Below are 23,993 nucleotides of genomic sequence, written 5' to 3' on the forward strand. Positions count from 1 at the left end.
ACACACACACACACGTCTAGTGATAACGCATCATCTAATTGGGTGCTTCACCATCACACGTCTCTGAGGTATTTTTTGCCAGTTGACTAATGAACGAAAGAAGACTCTCCCAGAGAAAGAAGTTCTGAAATGAGGGTTGGCATTAGCCATGAAGAGCACAGGCATCTGTCTCTAAACGCACCAGCAGAAACCTGCCTAAAGTTCTAGAGAATTCCCATCAGCTGCTAGGCGTGTCCACACCCAACTTCGAAAGGGGAGGAGCGAACTTGAAGGTTTTAAGAAAGCAATTCCTTTAACACTTCAAGATGAATCCTTGCTATTGTTCCCTGGTCAACAAAGACTAAGTAAGAGTCTTTGTTAATTTTAAGGAATAAAAAGTACACTCCCTCAATTGTATTTGTAACAAGTGAGGTGATCTGACCTAATGTAGTAATTTACTTCCTTCATTAAACACAAGAAAATTACAGAGTACTTTATGAGTAACCTACCTGACATCTAAGACTTTTGATCCACGTGAATAAACACAGAGCAAGGATCCAGTCACACAGGGCCGTGGCAAGAAAATTACTAAACTCCTCAAGGCTGGGAGTGGTGATGCAAGCCCCGAATGAATGCCAACACCCAGGAGACAAAGGCTGCGGGAAATCTCTGACTTCAAGGCCAGTGGAGAGGGCGGAGAGATGAGTTGGCTCAGCAGTTAAGAGTACCCACTGTCTTATAGGGACCCAAGTTCAACTCCCAGCATCAACCACGCCAGTAACTCCAACTAGAGGACTGGAATCCTCTTCTAGCCTCTGCTGGCTACATTTGTACATATTCACAGAGACACAAATATATACGCATGATTAAAAATAAAATGAATCTTACAAAACAGAAGTGGGAAGAAATAAGGGTAATTTGGTTACAAATCGCCATTATAACCCTGTCGTTTCGTGAGCTCCAGCTTTGTCCCAGAGGTGTGTTATGTACTCATAAAGTCTTTCGAGTTCTCACCGACACCTGTGCACTTTCCTTCTTTCATATCACAGGTGAGAGAAGGCTGGGACGAGCGAACGAGGCGCTCCTAAGCAGCACTTTTCCTATTATAGCACACAGTCTTTCACAGAAACAGAGCAGCTCCCTTGGGTCTGGGGCCACTGCACACTTCTCAGCCTGGCCATCATCGTGCTTTCCCACCATAAACTGCTACGTCCCCAAGAAATGTGGGCCTTGAAGCTGTGTGGTCCTATTTGGGGGATCAGGGCAACTATCGACACGGAAGACTTCTTTGAACTGTAAACAGATTCTGTGCTATGTTGTTCAGAAAGATTTTTAAGGGGGTTCATAAAGTAAGGGTCTTGGCTCTTCAACCCCATTCTAAGCCATCTCTTGATAATGCTTGACTCCTAATGTTGGAAATAATTCTGCTAACCCTGCAGAGGTAGGCTAGCCTCCATGATAGAGTTCCCAGTGGTTTTAGGACAGGTGCTAATGCTGAACTCTGTTACTTTAAAGCCTTATTCCTACTGACTAAGACCAGGGTCTTTAATGATTCTAGCCACTCCAACAATATATATTAAAGACTGAAACTGAACATATGAATGAAATCCTTCATCCAGACTCCTCAACTTCATTTCAAATCCATATTCCATTTCGTTTCCAGACTCCACACTGGACTTGGGTTTGTAAATTCTTTGGACTCTAGAAATAATTTATATTCTCACAAACAAACCCTTACTGGGATGAGAGCCTCAAACATAGTGCTTGAATTCTGTAGTCAGCATACGTGGAATGGCATTCTGGTAGCTATTTCAAAGGCAATGTCTTCTGCTCATCTGGGGCACACTGCAGGCCTCTGCTTCTGGGCTTGGAGTGCTATTACTTGCCTTTGGAAGTTAACACAGGATACCCCAAATAAGTCAGGTTTTTCCTAGATACCCAGAATTTCTAAAATTTGAGTATAGCCTGGGCTATGTAAGTTCACTATCTCAATAAACAAACTAGCAAACAAAAAAAAGTTAAAAAATCAAATTAAGACAAAACAAGAAGCACAATATGATGAAGGTGCCAGCAACTCATCTGGATACTTCTTGGAAACAACAAATTAAAGCTGCTCCTAGAAGCATCGATATTAGTGGACACAAAAGACTCAACTCAAGCAGACTATAATCTTCCAATAAATAATGCCGAAAAGTTACAAGCTGGGGATTTCTAAGCCAATATTTAATTGTGCCTCATTCTTATGATTTGAACAGTTGTCTTTTAACCACGTCTATTTAATTTAAGCTTGCTAGTTTTTCATTTCAAGACATTCCATTTTATATAGCATCTATCTGTAAAATCTATTATTTCGGGCTGAGCATGCCCTCTTGTGCACAGCGACATGGAGTGACTTGTTCCCTAACACAGATGCCTGGGACACAGCTCAAGCCGTTTCCTTTACAAATGCTTAGAGACCCCACAAAGAGAAAGCTACAGACCAGTTTTGTCATCCTTCTCCAGCACTTTCTATGCGGACACGAACATTTTGAATAAAGTTACATTTAGGGCCTGTGGCAGTTTGAATGTAGTTGGCCCATAATCTTTCTCATAGGGAGTGGCGCTATTAGGAAGTGTGGCTTTTTTGGAGTGGGTATGTATGACCTTGGTGGAGGAAGGAGCTCACTGTGGGGGTGGGCTTTGAGGTTTCCTATGCTCGGGATACCTTCTGCCTCACTAGCTGCTAAATTTCCCTACTAAAACCATTTACCTTGTTCTGAAATGGCTAAGAAAGGACACTGGTCATAGACAACGGTCATGTCTGACAAGAGAAAGAAGAGAAGGAAGACGTGTGATGCCGGCAAGAGCGGGGCTCACTTGCCTTGTCCCAAGACTCTCCTGTGAACAAGGACTTGGGATTTATCAGGTGGACATAATGGTCACTAGATCACCGTGGGTCCAACAGGAGCATGTATGGGAGAGGGCAGATCATACCCCTAACCAGCAGGGTTCTCCCTCAACAGGGAATGTGCCAAAGGTTCTGTAAGTGCAGCTTAATTTAAGGAGTGGGAGGAAAGCTGCTTTTCAGAACTACTGTTTTAGGACTTCGAGGAGAAACTGTATTTCACTACAATTTAATCTGAACAGTTAGCAGAGGGGCAGGAGGTATTACTAGTCTCGATACAAGTCAAGTAGTCACTACACCTGGCAAGTACATGCCTTCATTTTTACACCACAGGAAATAGCAGAAAAGAGAAAACTGTAAAATGAAGTTAAATGCTGGGATATTATTGTCTAACTGCAGTTTGGTAGAGTAATATGATTGACGGAGCAGACACACTCTCAAGAATTATCTTGGGAGGTCAGAGCCTGTACAAGTATTCTAGACGCTAAGTTTACCTTCTCTGCTACTGTATTCACTGCTCAGACCCCGTATAAAGTGGAGGCATTCTGGCCCTTAGCCTTCCAGGATAAAGAAGGGCCAGGTGGGGTATGCAGGGGTAGTCACTCTGAGGTGAGCGTCAGGAGAGAAGCAAGTGAAGGGTTGCCCTTTTGCACCAGGACTGGGAGGCTGGCAGTGAGAGGGGAGGGTTAAGAGGAGCCCAGGAAGGAAGGAAAGTCTGGAGGGGAGGACACTTGATCTGATTCCAAACCTTGTGTTAGAATAGCCAGATAAAGGAGAGAGCGGAAGAGGGTGGACCACGAGAAGGATACAGAGTAGGAGGACTAGGGGCAGGGAAATGTCAGGATTTTGGTGCAGCTAGGGCACCGAGTTTGAAGAGCAAAAGGGAAGAGAATGATGAGAGAGAAAGGACCAGACCACAGGAAACTCACGTCCAGGCTAAGGAGTTTGGGACTTATTTTTTTTTAAAGATTTATTTATTTATTATGTATACAACAATCTGCCTCCATGTATGCCCGTACGCCAGAGGAGGACGCCAGATCTCAATACAGATGGTTGTGAGCCACCACGTGGTTGCTGGGAATTGAACTCAGGACCTCTGGAAGAGCAGCCAGTGCTCTTAACCACTGAGCAATCTCTCCAGGCCTTGGGACTTATTTTTTTTTAGGTCAAGGGCTTTCAAAGCAAATAGCCATGACGATGCGGCCACTGAGGTAGACCAGTTAGTCCACATTCTATTATAGAAGGGGGTTGCTGGAAGCGTGACGTCTCTGTGTGGCAGCTGCCAATTAGCTCTTGCTAATTACCGAGGAGAAGACATGACCAGGTGTGGCATGCCGTACAATCTTTCCAGGAATCCTGGTTGGATTTTTCTTTTTTCTTTTTTTGTCAACTTGACACAGCCAGGGACATAAACTGAGAAAATGCTTCCCTCAGATTGGCCAGTAGGCAAGCTCTGGAGCATTTTCTTGGTTATTGACATCGGATAATGTGAGTGGTCTCATCCCTGGGCAGATGTTCTGGGGTTTATAAAAAAGCAAACTATGCCAACCTGCGGGAGCAAGGGAACAAGCAGCATCCCTCTACGGTCTTTGCTTCAGTTCCTGCCTCCAGGTTCCCGCCTTGAGTTCATGCTCTGACTGCAACTATAATTGGAAATAGACCTCTTTCTCACTAAATTACATTGTTAGTTAGAAAGCAACCCAAGACAGAAGGGAAGCTAAAATCCAGATTACTGTGAAAAATCTCTCTCAATGGAGGCTTATTCAAAAGCAACAACAACAACAGATGCTAAATGAAAATACCTATAGATCAAATATGGCTTCACATCTCAGTTCCCACTGAAGCATTACCACAGCGAGGCTCCAAAGCATGTGAGGGAGAAGACAGAAGACTTCATCGCATGGCATGGCTGGAAGATGAAGCAGGCAAGCAGGTGGGTAAGAATCTGTCCAGTAGAGCCGGGCAGTGGTGGCGCACGCCTTTAATCCCAGCACTTGGGAGGCAGAGGCAGGTGGACCTCTGTGAGTTCGAGGCCAGCCTGGTCTACAAGAGCTAGTTCCAGGACAGGCACCAAAGCTAAGAGAAACACTGTCTCGAAAGAACCAAAAAGAATCTGTCCAGTTACAGATAAGATCTTCATCTTTTGAGGGTGGTAATTTTCTAAAAATAAGTTATTTGGAGTAAAGTCTCACAAATAAACTTAGAACTGGAGCTGGAAGCCAAAAGGTTTATATAAAAATCAAACTGAACCAGGAGTGGTGGCACACACCTGTAATCCCAGCTCTTGGGAGCAACAGGAGGATCAGGAGTTCAGGGTTTCATTCACTCAACAGTGAATCTGAGGCCAGCCTGGGCTAAGATCACAATTCAAACAGGCAAATAAATAAACAAGGAAACAAACAAAACCCAGGAGTATAAAGTCAAAGAAGACAATACTTTAGCTTGTTCACACATGACAGAGAGTCACTACAGTTGAGAAGGAGCACAGGGTATTGAAACTGTTATGCTTCCAGGCCGACTTGAAGCCCTGGAAAATACCATTCATCGGAAAACACTCTGCTTAGAACTAGGTCCCCTACAACCCGAGAGAGGGTTTGTCTGTCTTCAAGTTCATAGAGATCCACCTGCCTCTGCCTCCCAAGTGCTGCGATTAAAGGCCGGCCCCAGAACTAGGCTTTGAAACTACTTTTTTGTTTTTTTTGTTTTTAATTATTTCATTTGCATTGGTGTTCTGCCTGCATGTATGTATGAGGGCATCAGATCCCCTGGACTAGAGTTACATGGTTGTGAACTGCCATGTGGGTGCCAGGATTTGAACCTGGGTCCTCTGGCAGAGCAGTCAGTGTTTTTCACCACTGAGCCATCTCTCCAGCCCCCTTGATACTCTTTGTTTGTTTTTTGTTTTTTAAAGACAGGGTTTCTCTGTAACTTTGGAGCCTGTCCTGGAACTAGGTCTTGTAGACCAGGCTAGCCTCAAACTCACAGAGATCCATCTGCCTCTGCTTCCAACTGCTGGGATTAAAGGCGTGCGCCACCATAGCCCGGCTTTGATATTTTTAAAGAAGCCTTTCAACCATTTACCGTATTTCCTGCCTTGGGTCCTGCGTATGATTCCAGATGTTTTCCCACCCTCACCCAGATGTCAGGGATAGGTTTCAGGCATCTGCTGTGCTCCTGTTGCTGCAGTCTGAAGACTGCAGGCTAGCTGCTTTGTCGTGGGCACGCCATTCTGCTCCCTCCTTTTTCCCGAGCCCCCTCACTTCAATTTCCACTCGTGGGCACGCCATTCTGCTCCCTCCTTTTTCCCGAGCCCCCTCACTTCAATTTCCACTCGTGGGCACGCCATTCTACTCCCCCCTTTTTCCCGAGCCCCCTCACTTCAATTTCCACTCGTGGGCACGCCATTCTGCTCCCTCCTTTTTCCCGAGCCCCCTCACTTCAATTTCCACTCGTGGGCACGCCATTCTGCTCCCTCCTTTTTCCCGAGCCCCCTCACTTCAATTTCCACTCGTGGGCACGCCATTCTGCTCCCTCCTTTTTCCCGAGCCCCCTCACTTCAATTTCCACTCGTGGGCACGCCATTCTCCTCCCTCCTTTTTCCCGAGCCCCCCCACTTCAATTTCCACTCGTGGGCACGCCATTCTGCTCCCTCCTTTTTCCCGAGCCCCCTCACTTCAATTTCCACTCGTGGGCACGCCATTCTGCTCCCTCCTTTTTCCCGAGCCCCCCTCTTCAATTTCCACTCGTGGGCACGCCATTCTACTCCCTCCTTTTTCCCGAGCCCCTCACTTCAATTTCCACTCGTGGGCACGCCATTCTACTCCCTCCTTTTTCCCGAGCCCCCCCACTTCAATTTCCACTCGTGGGCACGCCATTCTGCTCCCTCCTTTTTCCCGAGCCCCCCTCACTTCAATTTCCACTCATATTATTGGCTGCATTTGTCTGCCTCTACTAGGCAGTTAACACTTCTGAGGGCAAAAATACTCAATTATCTTTGCATCACAACACTTCTACAATGCCCCAATGAACAACAGCTAATGAACATTGGCTCAAAGAAAAAAAAAAACATCTCATTACTTAATAACAGAGCGTGCTTAGCAAAACTCAGCAAGTATGCCTTGGAACCTAGCACAGGCAGCTACTTACAGCAGTACCTTTGGCCCAAACAGGCCCGAGGTCAGCATGACACAGGGGCCCAGCATTTGGAGGTGGACAAACACATCAGCCTAGCTTGCTCCAGTATTATTGAAAGGCTATGTGTCAGCAACTGGAAGGCATGTGAAGCATGTGCATTCAAATTCCATGGACAAGTGCTCACTGCTCTAAGAATTGATCTTGTCTATCGGCTGACCAAATTCCTGACCCACTCCACCATGTAACTCAGAGGCCACACTATCTAGGAGTCTAGACGGCAGTTGCACGGCACCGTTCATCCCTGTGAGAGCCTGGTGATGGTTACCACAGTATGGACACCTGAAAAGACAGAGCCCACACTACCCAGGTAATCCTAGCCAGAAGCTCTCAGCGTAATGAAGTCAGAGAGCAAGGTTCTTTACTACTGATGAGGACAGAAAAAGGCATTAGGCATGCAAACCAGCAGTGTGCACCAGGTTCAGACACGGTTGGCGGATTAAGCTGTGGAGTGGGAAGAGAACCAAATTTGATTGCTTATCTTAATAGTCACTCATAAAGGACAACTTGTATCATCAGGTTCTGTTTTGGAAATAGAAGCCCCATTAAAAGTTGCAAAAGATGACTTACTACAACAAGAGCAACTGTAAGGAACACCTGGAGGAGAAGGGATGAACTGTCTATGCAGGCTGCTGTGCGCTGTAAGGAACACCTGGAGGAGGAGGGATGAACTGTCTATGCAGGCTGCTGTGTGCTGTAAAGAACACCTGGAGGAGGAGGGATGAACTGTCTATGCAGGCTGCTGTGTGCTGTGAGGAACACCTGGAGGAGGAGAGATAGACTGTCTATGCTGGCTACTGTCTGGTACTAGGAGGCAGTGAGAACAGAAAAAACAGAGACGATACAAATACAAATCTATGTCACATAGTCTATACTATAGATATACCACAAATAGCTACACACAGGGACTTTAATTTTAATAAACTAAAAATGATAAATCACTTTCTTAGTTGTCCCAGTTTTCTTTCAAGTGCTCTACAGTCACGAGTGGGTAGCAGCTATCACACTGGACAGAAAGGAAACACTGCTGACCGTTTCCTGTTGCAGAGCTGGAGTAGAATGTAGACATTTCCGATCGATCAGACGCCTGAAGAGAAACTTAAAAATCAAAGCCAAAGAACTTTTTCTCATTAAGCAGACTCGGAGATATCCAGAATTCTTCACTGGCTCATTTTGTTGCCTGTGTCACAAACTAGAGACAGACAGGGACGTAAAGAAACCCCGGTTATCCTTACTAGGATGAAATCCTGCCCATGCACCCTCAAATCTTTTGTTTTTTTTTTCCTGGTGTGTGTGTGTGTGTGTGTGTGTGTATGTGTTTGTGCATGTGTGTGTGTGTGTGTGCGTGTGTGTATATGTGTTTGTGCATGTGTGTATGTGTGTGTGTATATGTGTTTGTGCATGTGTATGTGTTTGTGCATGTGTGTATGTGTGTGTGCATGTGTGTGTGCATGTGTATGTGTGTGTGCATGTGTGTATGTGTGTGTGCATGTGTGTGCATGTGTGTATGTGTGTGTGCATGTGTGTATGTGTGTGTGCATGTGTGTGCATGTGTGTGTGTGTGCATGTGTGTATGTGTGTGTGCATGTGTGTGCATGTGTGTATGTGTGTGTGCATGTGTGTGCATGTGTGTATGTGTGTGTGCATGTGTGTATGTGTGTGTGCATGTGTGTGCATGTGTGTATGTGTGTGTGCATGTGTGTATATGTGTGTGCATGTGTGTGCATGTGTGTGTGTGTGCATGTGTGTATGTGTGTGTGCATGTGTGTGCATGTGTGTATGTGTGTGTGCATGTGTGTATGTGTGTGTGCATGTGTGTGCATGTGTGTATGTGTGTGTGCATGTGTGCATGTGTGTGCATGTGTGTGCATGTGTGTGCATGTGTGTGTGTGTGCATGTGTGTATGTGTGTGTGCATGTGTGTATGTGTTTGTGCATGTGTGTGTGTGTGCATGTGTGTGTATGTGTGTGTGTGCATGTGTGTATGTGTGCGCATGTGTGTGTGTGTGTGCATGTGTGTGCATGTGTGTATGTGTTTGTGCATGTGTGTATGTGTGTGCATGTGTGTGTGTGTGTGTGCATGTGTGCAGCCATGAAAGGGATAAATGCCAGGGGGTCAAGAACTCCTGGTGCACAAGTTGCCAAAACCCAAGCATCTTTAGAAATTTTGACTTTCTCCTTTTCTTTTCAATAAAATATCCAAGGGCAGTTTTCACGTAGAAGGAAAATTTTTAAAAAAAATCAAAATAAAACATAAGCAAACCAAAGATAGAGCCAGGAAGAGAAAATCCTGGAAACTCCTGAGAACGCAGTGGATAGTGAATGACTGTCCCAGGACACTCAAGGAGAGGCCAATTTTGACAAATACACCGTGGGAAAGCTTCAACAAATATGCATTAACTTTAAAAAGTTACCAGCTCCTCAGAGGCTGAATGAGCTGCTACTAAGCACTGAGAGCGGCACGAACTCTGGCTCAACTCTCAACTCCTGGGCAAACAAGAAGACCCTTCCCCTTCCCTCTACAGCAGCACTGGATTCCTCAGGTCATCCGATCTTCACACAGAAGCCCAGACAGTAAATAGAAATCAACCATGAGATGAGGGTCTATTTACTAAAACCTCTCTTTAAAACCAGAAACAAAACTCCTGGGTTTCAAGTAGGCAGTGCCCATCACATTTACGGACAGCAGCTCGAGTCGTGTAAGAGCCAGGAGTAAGAAAGCAGCAGTGGCTGGGGGCTCTGCTGGCATTCACTCTACTGTTGCTGGATCAGTTGTGGCTGCCACGCGGTGCTGGTACTCTGAGCCATACTGTGGAAAATTTGCTAATATTAGTGATAGAATAATTTGCCAGTGACAGAATACATGCTAAAACTTAATCAGTTTATAAAAATAACAAAATTGGTACTACATCTGCTAGAGAGAACAACAGCTTGCGTGCTTTGAGGAAGGCAGCTACAGGAATCAGGATGCTGGAAAACTTAATTACAAGCCTGAAAGTCCTTCTTCAAAAATGCATGAGAGAGGCTATGAGACAATGCGTCGGGTGACACAGCACATGGGACTTAAGCCTGGCCAGCTGCTACATGTCATAGGTAGGAGAAAGCGCCACTCGACTCCGACCCCTGTTTTCAGCACGGTTGAATCGTCTACACAAGTGCTCGGCAGCAGCCATCAGCTGTTAGACGCCACGGCGCGCTCCCGGCTCCCTGGCTCTGCCCTTTGTGGTTGCTGTGAACTTTGCCTTCTTACCTTCTCCCTCAGCATCTCAGTAAAGGACACCCAGAAGCACCCTCATCTGCTGCCCTAACCCATCCTTTGGCAGAGAAACTCGTTATCATATGAAATATATGGAAATAACCTGATGTGCCCACAGGTAGGTGAGGGTTATTCTTTTAACCCCTCGAAGTCAAATTTCTTTTCCTGGATGAGGTCAGAGTCGCTGGCCCCTGTTTAAATGAAGGAGTGGATATAAAAGATCTTTATCCTAGGAAAACAGTTTGGGTCTTAAAATTAGCTGATCTCAAATCGACTAAACCTGCAAAAAATTATTGCCAATTCATCATCCTCTGCCTTAGGGGGTGTGTAAACACAATCCGCAAGCTATGTCGGGTTATGAGTACTCTGAGAAGCAGGCACCGTGGGTAAGGCTGGGAACCTGTGCTACAGCAGCTTAAGAAACAGAGCTGGATCCCGGCAGCTTCAACCAAAGGGGAGGGCTAAATGCATACCTTTGGGTCTTCTGGAATTTCCATTCTTTTGCTGCTCATCTTCCTCATTAATGGTGAATAAACCGAGGGGAATTGGCCTTGCGTGGGTCTTCTTCAGTCTCTCTTGTCGGAAAGCTGTAGCGGATCCAGGCATACCGCTGCTACTTGTTCAACAATTATATTAAAAATATATGCTTATGTAATTGCAGCTCCCAGGAAGCTGCTAGCCCCTAAGCTGCCAGTTCATTTGAGCACTTGTAATAGATCCCCTATGGGTAAACAGTGTGCAAACAGCTGACAGATACTACCAGCTACTTGGCAACTGAGCCCTGCAGCTCCCCCTCACCTAGCAGCAGCCCCCTCCTACTTACTCCCCCCACTAGGCACATGCGCTGGTGAGTAAACACTCTCACACATGCACACACGCACGCGCGCGCACACACACCCATCCCAGGGCGACTCTATTAGAGACGCGCAGGTTCAGATGCCTCCCTCCAACTGCCTAACCTGTTCAATCAGATCCCAGCTTCTCCTTCCTGCTGTGCCACTTTTCCCCTGTCTTCTTTTGCTACCAAGCAGCGGAACATTCGGCATACAGCGGAGGGCAAAAGATGACACACTGCCTGCTGCTAACAGTTGCCCTGACAACCCTGACAGAAGCTAATCAAGGAGGACAGAGGCGGCTCCATCTCTCTCCAGCTGCCCTAGGATGCAGAGTCTTCGGAAATCAACAGCAGAGGCTTGGTTGCTGCGGGAGGCCACTGTGCAGCTCCCTCTTCCTCTGGGTGGCAGAGGAGAGCAGCGGGATGGGTGGAGGAGGAGAAACAGAGATTGGCCTGCATAAACAACAGTCAGTTCTTCAGTAGGGAGCACACTCTCCTTTCCCCAGCTAGGTGGTCTATGATAAGAAAGAAGGACAAAGGTGACTGCTCTCCTGACACTCAACATGTCGTGTATGTCCTATGTATGTACACGGACAACATTGCTTTGCATTCACTTTCAAGGTGTTTTCAACTCCACTATAAACTCTCTCAACATACACTGTTTTTTTTTTTAGCTAACTAATTAATTTTATTTAACGTGCACTGGTGTTTTGCTTGTTTGCATGTCTGTGTGACGGTGTCGGATCCCCTGGAACTGGAGTTACAGATAGTTGTGAGCTGCCCCGTGGGGGCTGGGGATTAAATCTGGATCCTCTAGAAGGGCAGCTAGCACTCTTAACCGCAGAGCCATCCCTCCAGCCCCAGGATAAGCTGTTTTTATTCAGTTTTTATTCACAAGGCCCACCAGCACCACATCTCTGGGACCTTCCATGAAGACCAGAAACTGGAGACTGTACCTCTTCCCACTAAAAATTACAATGTGGAACCATAGTAAGAAGGGGAGTCCCAGCTGCCTCAACTGCATTGCTCCCTAGCACCCCCCATCCCAATGCCCAGCAGCACCGCTGAGCAGGTCTCAACACCACCAGACACAGTTTCAGCTCTTCTGGACTATTCTCTCAAAAGCACACAGCAGTATGATTTCTGTTATCTTCATTTTAAGACTCTGCATTTTTAGGTTGCTGAAAATTTGTACTATATATATAAGAAAAAAACAATCCTTCCACCTCTAAACTACTCTTCAACATTTTTTCAGTACTTAAAAAACTCACATTATCAGAGACTCTCAGGCTGATCCTTCGTGTGAAATAAACTCTAGGTACTGGACTGCACTTCTCAGGTCCCAGTTTTCTCTGGACAGCTGGGATGATGGCTCCATCATTTTATGGGGTTGAAGGTAAGGATTAAATGAATATAGTACTAGCAATAAAAATGGTTTATAAATATCAACTGTTACTATATATACACACAACCACTTGGAATTAGCCCATTATTTTGCATTTATTTTCAAGGTGTTTTCATCTCCACTATAAACTCTCTCAAGAACCACTGTTTTCATTCACTTGCATTGCCCTGCCCACGGCTGGGTATAATAGTTGACAAATCCCACTGAAATGAATAAATCCTCAAAAATGCTTTCCTCCAAAGGCTTGGGGATTTAATTAAGTTAGTGCACATTTTGATTTAGACTGGTAGCTTGAAAAAAATGCAATGAATAGCTATAATTATAGCTTTCCTTAGTTATGGTAAAAGATAAAATAGATATAAATGTTGTAACTGTAATTCTTGCTTAATACCTGTTTTGTTATATGTAATTTTACTATGTTAAAGTTAAAACTTTCCTTTTCTATTTGAACAGAAAAAGGGAGATGTAGGAAGTCCTTCTATCTAAATGTTGCTTTTTTGGTTAATAAACAAATGTTTTGGCTAGTGGCTTAGCAAAATAGAGCTAGGCAGGAAAACTGAACTAAATGCTGGGAGAAAGAAGGCAGAGTAGCGAGACGCCATGGAGTCACCAGAGGGGAAAGACATGAGCTCCCAGCTGGAACCTTGCAGGTAGGCCACGAGCCTCGTGGTAAAATATAAAATAATGAAAATGGGTTAATTTTAGATGTAAGAGCTAGGTAGCAATACACTTCAGCTATTGGCTAAGCAGCGTTTTAATTAATACAGTTTCTGAGTGATTAATTTAGGAGTCAGGGCATCTGGGAAACGAACAGGTGGCTTCATACCACAGAAAACCATGTTAACCTATGTGCTATAACATATGGACAAAAGTAGAATGTGGTTCCGTTACTTTCAAGGCGAGCTCACAAGGTCTCAAATGCTTAACCAGAATGGAGGGAAACAACAGCAAAGCAAGAGCCACCGGGAGCTTAATCTGTCCACACAGATGATAACTTTCACCAGGAATGCCATGTGCTGGAGGTACCAGGGAAGAGACTACAGGACACAGAACCCCATAGAAGACCACAACTAAGTCATTACCCACCAGGACTAGTGGTTTTCCTTTCTGCGTCTATGTCAGGTTATCCTCCAATGACAAAGGCTGGATTCTTCACTCTCTAGCCTGAGAGATCCCCAAAGGTGATTTGTATCAATCTGTGAAAATGACCCAAGTGAAGGCTTTTGTTTTCTTTTTGGCACTCTAAGCTTGTCTTGACAATCTTTACTGGGGGAAAAATGAAAGCATGTCTGAAGGGGAGCAAATGCCACCTCCAAACAAGCTGTGAGTTCAAGTCAAGGGACAGAACAGGGATCCACGGACTGGGAACACCTCAGCCTTGCAAGGCAGACGCTACTGGAGTCACTGAGGATGTCACTGTGGTTAGTCACCACAAAGCCAAGAGAAGCTACTGTCACCTGGCTAGCAGAAAATGGGCACAAAGAGGCCAAAGTTAAACAGCCATGCGGGTCACTGAGTCAGGGTTAAGCTTAGGCCACTTTCTCAGGAGTCAAGTCGCTTTTGTCCTGGGGCCATAGGAATCCTGATTCTGACATCAGCTAGGTCTGTCACAGCCGAGACAGACCCAAACAGTCTGACATCACACAATTATAGTGAGTTTTTCTCCTACCCGTGAAGTACACATTTTATCATTGTCTCCTCCGCCCCAACCGGCCTGAGATCAATTTCTTAAATGTTCCAATCTAATCTTTGATATAGGAGTTTGATCTAATACAATCCCAGGAATACCAAGCCTTGATCCCCTCATTTAAGACAAACATACATTTGATACCACTTTCTTTTCTGAGTATGCGGGTGTGTGGTATTTTCGTATGCTCACTCACGTGGGTGCACGTGGAGGCTGGAGGTGGACCTGAAAATGCTTTCCTCAAACACCTTATACCTTTGTTTTGAGACACCTCTCTCACTGGACCTGGGACTCCCTATTTCAGTCAAACTGGCTGCCCAGTGCATTCCTGGGATCTGCCTGTCTCCATTCTCTCACCAATGCGGTTAAAGACGTGGACTGCCACGGCCAGCTCTCATGTGGGTGCTGGGGGTTTGAACTCAGGTCCTTGTGCTTGCACAGCAAGCATTTTGTCTGGTGAGTCATCCAGATCAGGTTCTTAACTGTTTCAATCCAAACTTTTTTGTTTATTTGTTTTTGTTTTTCAAGACAGAGTTTCTTTGTGTAGCTTTGGAGCCTGTACTGGAACTAGCTCTTGTAGACCAGGCTGGCCTTGAACTCACAGAGATCCACCTGCCTCTGCCTCCCTAGTGCTGAGATTAAAGGTATTTGCCACCACCGCCCTGCTTCAATCCAAATTTTAATGGACAGAGCAGTTTGCCCTTACAGTTTTAGGACTTAATCCCTCAGGGGCATCAAATAACTACCTTCTTCGTCCTACCTCCTTTGGCCTTTCATATTTTGATTCTCAACAAGGGCAAATAGGAGAAGGGAAATGGCAAGACCTTAAACTTAAAACATCCTCAAAGTAAACGGATACCACTTGGAATTCCTGAACTCCTCAGCTATTCCTTCTCGATCAATTAATGAATTGATTAGAGACATGATCTTGCCATGTAGCTGAGGCTGGCCTGGTACTTAAATGCTGCACAAGTCTAAATCCTCCTGCACAGCTGCCCCTGCTGCACGTGATGAAACCACGGGAGCGTGCTACCATACCCTGCTGTACTGTACCAACAATCACTCAATTAGATGTAGTGCAACTGTCGTGACGTGCCACCTGCAGCCTTACGTCAGTCCCTGTGAGGCAGAGGGCGTGTAGGCCTTGCTTAGTAGGTAAGAAGAATTTTGCCATTGCTTTCTTGAAATTGTTAAAATTGTGTTAATAAAGACTTTGTATAAACTTATGACAAATGAAACACTGCCTAGTGAAATAAGGTAGACTCACAACCAGCTCAGCCTTACATTAAAGCAAAACTGTCAGAGTCCTAAGATAAATGTTCAAAGTTTCAAACAAAGCAGTTAGATACAATGGTACATGCCTACAAGCCAGCACTTGAGAGGCTGGGACAGAAGGCTCGAAACACTGAAACCATGCTGGACTAGATAACGGGGCTCTGTCTCCAATAAAACAAGTAAACTCAAGGACACTGCGAATTCTGCCACTTTGTGCTCCTTTCCCAGCTGGCTGTGCCAACACCTCTGGCCACGCTCTAACTCCTGACATGGGAGAACATGGGACAAAGTCAGACCTGTTGATGCTGAGAGAAGGTGAGTTCGAGATGTGGACCTGGCAGTAGCAATGCTATGCAGCGACTAAGCACATGTAGCCAAACACACATGCACGCATGACCACGTCTATGCTTCCCAGCCTTCTATGCTGTAAGCAGAAAACAGCAGAGCCCATGAATGGACAAAAGAAATCCGCCTAATCAGTGAGAACTATAGCTACAATTTTCCTTTCTAAAAGCCTAGTGAGCTTTATAAAGAAACACACCACAGAGGGAGAAAGCCTAATTTGGACCATCGTTAAAAACAGAAATTATTACCACTGGGTTGAGTGGCTGCCACTGGTAAATTACAAGTTCTATATATGTGTGTTATTTACTTTTTAGTAGAGCCCAGAAATAGCAAAAAAATTCTTTTCAATATTTTTTTTATTAAATGGGGTGATTAATCCTAGAAAACTACTAGATTTAGTAATTTTAAGAATATTTGGTATATTTCCCCCTCAAGGTGAGTAGAAATTTACTTCCAGCAGGGGTTTTTAGAAATCCACACTTGGACACAAGTTTAAAACCTCAGATGACTTGAAAGTAGCAAAGCTAGCACAGGTTGACATGGGATCAAGCCACCCCCGAGGAACAAAGGGGCCCAGCTGGTGCTTTGCCGTTCTGTCCTTAAAGTTAAGGGGCTCCTCACAGTTTCTGAGGATGCTGCCGCCCAAGGACGGCTTCCGCGGTGAAGAAAGCATGATGTTCTGCCATCTTGCAGCATTATAGCTGCTAAGAGGCACAAAGAACGCTGAACAAAAACATGCTGACCCTTTGAGAGGAAAATCAAAATGCAGGGTTGCTTTGATCTTTATGTGACCATCTTTCACCGTGGGCTCATGGGAGGGACAGTGAGTGCTGTGCTGGTGGTGGCAAAGCCGGCAACCGAGCCTACCGGAGCCCTGCCGTGCATTCATAATGTTTCTATAAACCTTCATAGCACAATAGCCACTTCACTGCCAATGGAGCGCATTTTGCCTGCTCTACAGGATGGAAGTGGAGCCTCTCAGACTCATTTACATGGCTATAAGGTCTATGCTAAGCTTTTATTAACCCCTTCCTTTAACCCTGTTTCACGAGGCAACTTGGGAATATTACCAAATGTCGCATTAAACTTTAACCTAGGATCACGTTAGAATGCTTTTCGCTCTTTTGCTCATGATTCTCATCGGTGATACCTTACTGACCGACACACATTACATGGACTTCTGAACTCCTTGATAAGGAGGACTGTGCATGGAAGGTCCTCTCCTCTAACAGTGGCCTTAGGATAGATATCCCATGGGGGTGGGGGCTGGCGAGACGGCTCAGCGCTTAAGAATTTATGCTGCTTTTGCCGAGCGTGCAGGGTTGATTCCCAACACAAACGTCAGTCACTCATAACTGTCTACAGTTCCAGCTCCAGGGAATCTGATGCCCTTGTCCTGACTCTGTTGCACCCACACTCAAGTGCACATACAAAAATGCAGATGCACACACATGCACATCATTTAATAATAATGATAATAGCAATAGTAACAATAAATCCGTAACGAAGGGGTCAACCTCACATATAGCAAAATGAAGGCCCATGGAGCTGCAACAGCACATGGATGACCAAAAGGCTCACTACACATCATCAACACGAAGAGGCTGTAAAAACTGCTCACAGTGCTAAAGGTTTCAGCAGACGCCCAGCAGGCAGAGCAGAATGGTCTTTATGTTCTGGTCTTCGGGCTACATGGTTCTCAAGGTGCTTCAGAGATGATAAATGCTCAGAGGAAAGAATTTACAAACATTCCAGACCACGGCAGAGCGGTAGAACCTTGTTTGAGAAGCACTTTCTCTGAGCATGGAAGATTTGTGGATAATAGAATTAGTGTTAACATAGGGAGGAATTTCTAGGCCATTCACTTGCTTTATACCAATAGTTCTAGGATGACAGACATACCGTTAGGCCTGGTAGAAGTTCTACTTCTAATGTAGCTTTGGGAGACAACTAGGAGCAGTGGCCGGAAACTGTCTGTTTCCCTCCTTCCCTCCCCCCTCTTTCTTTCTGTTTCTTTCCTTTTTTTTTTCTTTTTGGATTTTTGAGACAAGATTTCTCTGTAGCTTTGGAGCCTGTCCTGGAACTCACTCTGTAGACCAGGCTAGCCTCAGTCTTACAGAGATCTGTCTGTATGTGCCTCCTGACTTCTGGGATTAAAGGTGTGTGCCACCACCGCCAGGCCTAACTACTTCTTATCACTGTGGGCAGCCATGCATAGCAGGAGTGCTGATGTTAGATTAATGTGCTGTGTATGGGCTGTGCTTTTAGTACCCTCAGCCCTTTTCTGACCTGTGTTTCCTTGGTGAGGATGGAAAGTCGGGTTATATACCCAGAAGGAAATGGGCAAAGGAAAACTAAGACTCAGATAAGCCCTTCCTTTGTTGTCACCGATCTGTGCACCTACCATAAAGATGAACCTTACATGATTGCATTTTATAGGTGGATACGCCCAGATTGCTCCACTCACCCCACTGAGAGCCCCAGAGATTTGGGCCTTAAGGCTGAACAACAGAATAGTGAACATTCACTCTCCTCTGGTTAGGAGACAGTTACACCAGGCTGATTTCTGCACCTCTGATGCCCCTCAATCTCTTACCCACCTTCACGAAACCCACTGAAAAACCGAGGAAGACACACAACTCTTTCCTAGATGAGACAACTGATTATGGGAGGGCCACTGTGACGATGAAAATTTATCATTTGAGAGATAATTTAAATGATTTGCACAAATCTTGGGGAAAATTTGATTGTGGGGCAGTGAGAGGGGAAGATACAATGTATCAGCCCAGACAAACAGAAACACAGGTATCTTTGGTTCAACACATAGCAAACATGTACATATGTGTGAAGATCTGTTTGAAGTGATGTTCCTTAACTGGGAGACGTACCACCTGCAAGTGTAGGGCAGGGCTTCTCCCCTCCAGTCTTGATTCCCCACCAATCCCAGTTTTTGCCTACAAACATCATCCAAGGATATCTACTTAAAGTCGGATGACGGCAAAGGTCTGTCACATCCCACATTCCAGCCAACATGTCAAAAGTCTACGTGTCACTGGTCATAATTGTCACAGAGTAGAATGGATACTATTCACTCATAGAATTTCCCAATATAGTAATACTCTTAAAATGATGGTTTACAATTGGGATCAGGATACTTCAGCCTGGACCTATCAAATCCCCTTTTGTTTTTATAAATGATCTCCCACTGAGAATCCAATAGTGCTAAGCTTAAAGTATTAGCAAATAAATCATTTCTATCATTTTGAAAGGTATGAATTTTGGTTTTCTTAGTATTAAATAAAATACAAAGCGTGCATGCACACGCACACACACACACACACACACACACACACACACACACACACACTCCTATTGTCAAGCCCACTGTCTCATTTAGAAATTCAGGTATATAATTTGTGGCTAGGGTACTGGGAGGTCAAGTTGGGGACAGCATGCTTTCCACGAGAAGTATCTGAAGGGTGCAGCTGAGGGGAGAGAAGGGAGTCTGCACCTGCCATTCCAGCCCTTGGGAGGCCAAGGACATTCAGTTTATAATCTGGAAGCAGCCTGGGCTGCAGTGTGAGACCCTGCCTCAAAGACGAGAAGCAAAACCAAAACAGCTTGTGAAGGTTTGCATACTAAACTGTAAACGTCTATTAGTTTGACAACTAGAAACAATTCTGACAAAGAAACAGACAGAGCAGCTCTTGACCTTGATGACTGTTCTGGAAGTGGCCCAGAGAAAGTCGCACCTAGCAGAAAGGCCACAGATACGACCCTGGCAGGGTAAATTCAGAGCTTGGTCCATTTTCAATCACAACAGCAAGAAGTCAACAAGTGCAATTGTCAGCAGCCAGCCAGGCCATCAAAAGCCTTAAGTTAAACTGTAAGATAAGATGCGCATATATGTAGGATGCAAAGGAAAGCAGAGATGTTTTAAAAATTTACAAATGCAAAACCAAAAGGATTCTAAATGCAGTAACTGTTCTTAGCAAAGATATGAAGCATTTCTTTAATTCCCATGAACCAAATATTATTACCAAACTGGTATATGTGTTGTTTGTTTTCAATAAACACTTTTCCTCTTTGTTTTGACTGAGCTAAAGCCATTAAGGTTTTAGGGGGGCCTAGATGGGAAGAAAAAAACTCCTCAGAAAGATGGGTAGGTTGATAAGCACTCACTGGACACCCCCACTTTATCTCCAAAGTCCTTCCACTTACCATACCCACCATTTGGGTCCATGACATGTAAATTTTATTTGGCAAACTTCCTAAAACACCCTAATTGTACTATTATACTTTTTATAATGATGCAAAAATGGCTACACTCGGGTAAGTCAACCAAATCTTTGATGTGCTTTGAAAACTGTTACAGAGAACTGGAGAGATGGCTCAGAGGTTAAGAGCACTGGTTGCTCTTCCAGAGGTCCCGAGTTCAATTCCCAGCTATGACATGGTAGCTCACAACCATCTATGATAAGATCTGGTGCTCTCTTCGGGTGTGCAGGCAGACATGCAGACAGAATGCTGTGTACATAATAAATAAATAAATTTAAAATAAAAAAAAGAAAAAGGAAACTGTTCCAGACACGTGCAGTGTTGTAGTGAGGGAGCCACACTCTCTTTTGGAAATCCTAACCACCTGGTACCAGTTTCTACATAGGTCTGGAGGAAATACTGCTCCCTGTCTCCAACTGCCACACCTTTGAAAGGCGATTCCTAGCCTTTCGCACCCAGAGAAAGCCTTTGTCCAGCTCACTGGAAAAGGATCCTGCTTGTAAACAAAAGGATAGATGTTTGCATAACCAAGTTGTTGATTATAAAAAATATTGCGATACTGAATATATGGACACTGCCTGTTCAGGAATATAGTTCCAGAAAGATACACCTATAACAGGAAATGAGAATATGATTTGGGGGTGCTAAGATACCTGTCATGCGAGGGCCTGAGTCTGCATTCCCGGAACCATCTAAAGGGAGACGTGGGAGTGCATGTCAGCAAGGCCAGCACATCTGTGGGAGATGGAAGATGGGACGGCAGAATCGATGCATGTTTGTGGTCCAGCAAGTCTAGTATAGGCAGAAGGAATCAGACACAAAAACCTGACTCAAATAAGGTGGAAGTTGAGGACAGACACCTTAGATTGTCCTCAGACCTCATGCCATGGCAAGTACACGCATGAATGTATATACATACACATAGACACGGACACACACTCCAAGGTTCCTAACATTATTTATTTCTATTTTATGTGCATGAGTGTTTTGTCTGCATATGTATGTGTTTCACATGTGTACCTGGTACCAAGAGACATCAGAGCCCCTGAAATTGGAGTTACAGGCAGTTGTGCGCCACCATGTGGGTGCTGGGAACTAAATTCTCTGCGGAGCAGCCAGCACTCTTAACCAGCCCTCTCTTGAGCAATTGCCAGTACTGTTAACCGAGCTAGCCCTTTTTTAAAAGCAGTTGTTGACGAGTTGGTTGGTGGCTGGAATCAAACACAGGGCCTGTACATGCTAAGTAACAGGTTTATCTCCGAACTCGACTCCTAGGCCTGATGCTTTGTAAAGCACGAAGCCTTTTTACAGTGGTTTGGAATACTCAGTTCCCAGCTGTCTGAGCTCCACACTCCAAGTCCTATTCTGAACCACGTGCAGGGTTTAAGTAGCCTTTGGCCCTTTCTTCTGGCATTTCACACATCCCTTCTCTCTTTGTTCTGAAACTTACTTTCTCGAATGTCTGACAAGGCATCCTGTGACACCTTCAGGATTCTCTGTGGCTTTAACTACATGAAAGGTTTGGATTTTGGGCTGCACCAGTTGTGTGATGGGTGGGACCATATTCCTGCCCTCTGCACTCTCATCAGTGAGCAACAGGTATTTCTTGGAGTTGCTCAACTTGGAAGTGAGTTGAAATGGAATCCCTGACTTGGACGTTAGGTCCACGGAGGACTGGGTGTGAAATGCGAAAGCAGGGTTCTGTCCGGCGAGGCTTCGCCGGATGACATGGCTATAAGGTTTTGCTACCTAGAGTCATTTGACGCTTACAGATCTCCTGCTTCTCGACCTATTTCAATGCTTTCTTCCAGTGGCAGAGCCATCTCTTCTACTTGCACTTTGGTTTACACAGTCCCATACAGAGCACTGAATGTATAGGATGTACCTTCACAAGGGGGCTTGAAAGTATAAAGCCAGTGTTAGAAGAAAAACACTCTGACTTTGTTCTTAATACTGGCCCATAATAAGCTCTCATGTCCTATGAGGTACTGTCACTGAAGAGGGTTATATGTTAATACTTCAGATGTAATCTGAAGCTTCTGTATACAAACCCTGAAGGAACCAGCTAGGGAACTGAAATCAGAACTCATTTGAGGAAGCAACACATTTTTAACTTTGCTAAGTTGTTATCTATTTTTAATAAGATACAAAACCTACATTACAACTGACCCTGGCTTGGGGATATCATTTCCTAAGGGAAAAATGCACCCACGACAACCAGGACAGACTTCTGCAATGTAAGGAAGCTTCTTCTAAACTGGTGACTTTAAGACATGAAATAACGTTCTGATGTCTTGCTTCACATAGGTACTTTGCAGAAGCCACATTGCCTCCTGCTTCTCCTGAAGCCTGGTGGAGGTGAGCTCCACAGCTCCCCTGTTTTCCTCATAAACAGAGCCTGGACTGTGGGGAGGGGAGGGAGTAAGTCCTTTAACTCACTTGGAACTGGGAAGCCCCTCCTCATGGTCCAAAGGGAATGCGAGTCCACCTTCATGGCTTAAATCAAATGAACCTCTGCAACAATAATATTTTACTAAAGAACCAAAAATAATAAAGTCATTTTGTACACGATAAAAGTAAAATGAAAGTGAGCCAACAGGGGCTGACACCGGTGCCTAACTCAAGGATACAACACGACGGCAGCGAGCATCCCACAGACTGGGACAGCGCAACCTTCTCACTGAACATTGCGTGACATTTTGACAGTTGAAGAGCTGCTTTGAGCCGCCTTTTTTCTGGCCTTACCTGGGACAGTGAGGTCATACAGTCACAACTGGCTGAGTCGGCATGGCATTCCCATGCCCTCACCGTGGTGAGCTCACCTATTGAAGGAGAGCCTTGCCTGAGGGGGAGTTCAGCATGTCGGAGTATGCCCATCTGTGCGTGGTGATGCAGGATCAGCTCTTTGTCATACACACTTCCTACCTTGCTGTGTTAGGGGCTGTTCTACACGGCAACTCATTTCTTCCCTGAGAGGATGGTTTGAAAAGAAAGCCATTGTTGCTTTGGTGACTTGTCAGGATCCCACAGGCAGTAGGTGGTGGAGGCTCCAGTGCTTTGCACCCAAAATAATTAGTATTATTCCTGAGCAGTTTCAGTTTTAAGAGCAAGGCCTTGTTTTGTCCTTGCAAGATCTGGTGTCGAGTGAAATCATTTTCAGTATAATCTTGAGGAGAAATCAAAGACACTCTCTTTTTAGGGGCCAGTTCCTTTTATGTTGGCCCTAGATCTTGTACCCAAGGTTAAGCTGCCAGGAGGAACAAGCCGGGGATGCCGCCGGTTGGTCCCAGCAACAGATTGCCACAGATGTCTTTGCAAACTGGCAGAAACAGGCACAAATGCAGCACGGGAGCCTCTCTAGACATTTCAGCACGTAAAGTGTCCTAGCGTCTGATATTAATTGGAGGTGCTACCTGGAGTGTGAAGAATCCTGCAGAGAAAAAAGCTTCATGTGAAAAGAGCAAGCACCCCCTGAGCCTTGGGCACCACAGAGCCTGGTGGGAGGGAGAGAGGAGGGAACATTCGCCTAAAGGCCATCAGCATCCAGCATCCTCACGGGAGGACCAAAGCGAACAGATGGAGGAGGTCATACTCTGCTCACTATTTATAGATGATAGAAGAACTAAGGAGATTAGAGGCCACAGGGTCACCAGCAGCTTCTCTGAGAAGAGTGTACACACTGGGACAAGATGCCATCTACTCAGTCGGAATTAACCTTTCCCTCTTCTGAGGGGAGCAGGAAGAAGACAGAGGGAAAACTGCAGGAAGTGTGTGTGTGTGTGTGTGTGTGTGTGTGTGTGTGTGTGTATAACTAAAAAACCAGAGCTCACTATATAACATTTGGTCTAGCTTCACATTT

The 23,993-nt window shown here is 45.1% G+C and overlaps 1 protein-coding gene across 8 annotated transcripts in view; it reads right to left on the reverse strand.

The window, feature by feature from the left end:
* Positions 1-23,993, reverse strand: part of Map7 (microtubule associated protein 7) — a 137,865-nt gene that overhangs the window by 104,632 nt on the left and 9,240 nt on the right. For 2 of the 8 annotated variants that reach the window (XM_075948054.1, XM_075948037.1), the window contains exon 1: positions 10,783-11,182. The exons of 2 other annotated variants lie outside the window; for them this stretch is intronic. In XM_075948054.1, the coding sequence (XP_075804169.1) occupies positions 10,783-10,915 (133 nt within the window). In that variant the 5' untranslated portion in view covers positions 10,916-11,182. Of the gene's footprint in view, positions 1-10,782; positions 11,183-11,268; positions 11,552-23,993 lie in introns of those variants that run through there. 4 more of the 8 variants (XM_075948046.1, XM_075948030.1, XM_075948118.1 and 1 more) reach the window with 4 other exon arrangements.

Source organism: Microtus pennsylvanicus, chromosome 1 (assembly GCF_037038515.1).
Source record: "Microtus pennsylvanicus isolate mMicPen1 chromosome 1, mMicPen1.hap1, whole genome shotgun sequence".
NCBI classification, from domain to species: Eukaryota; Metazoa; Chordata; class Mammalia; order Rodentia; family Cricetidae; genus Microtus; species Microtus pennsylvanicus.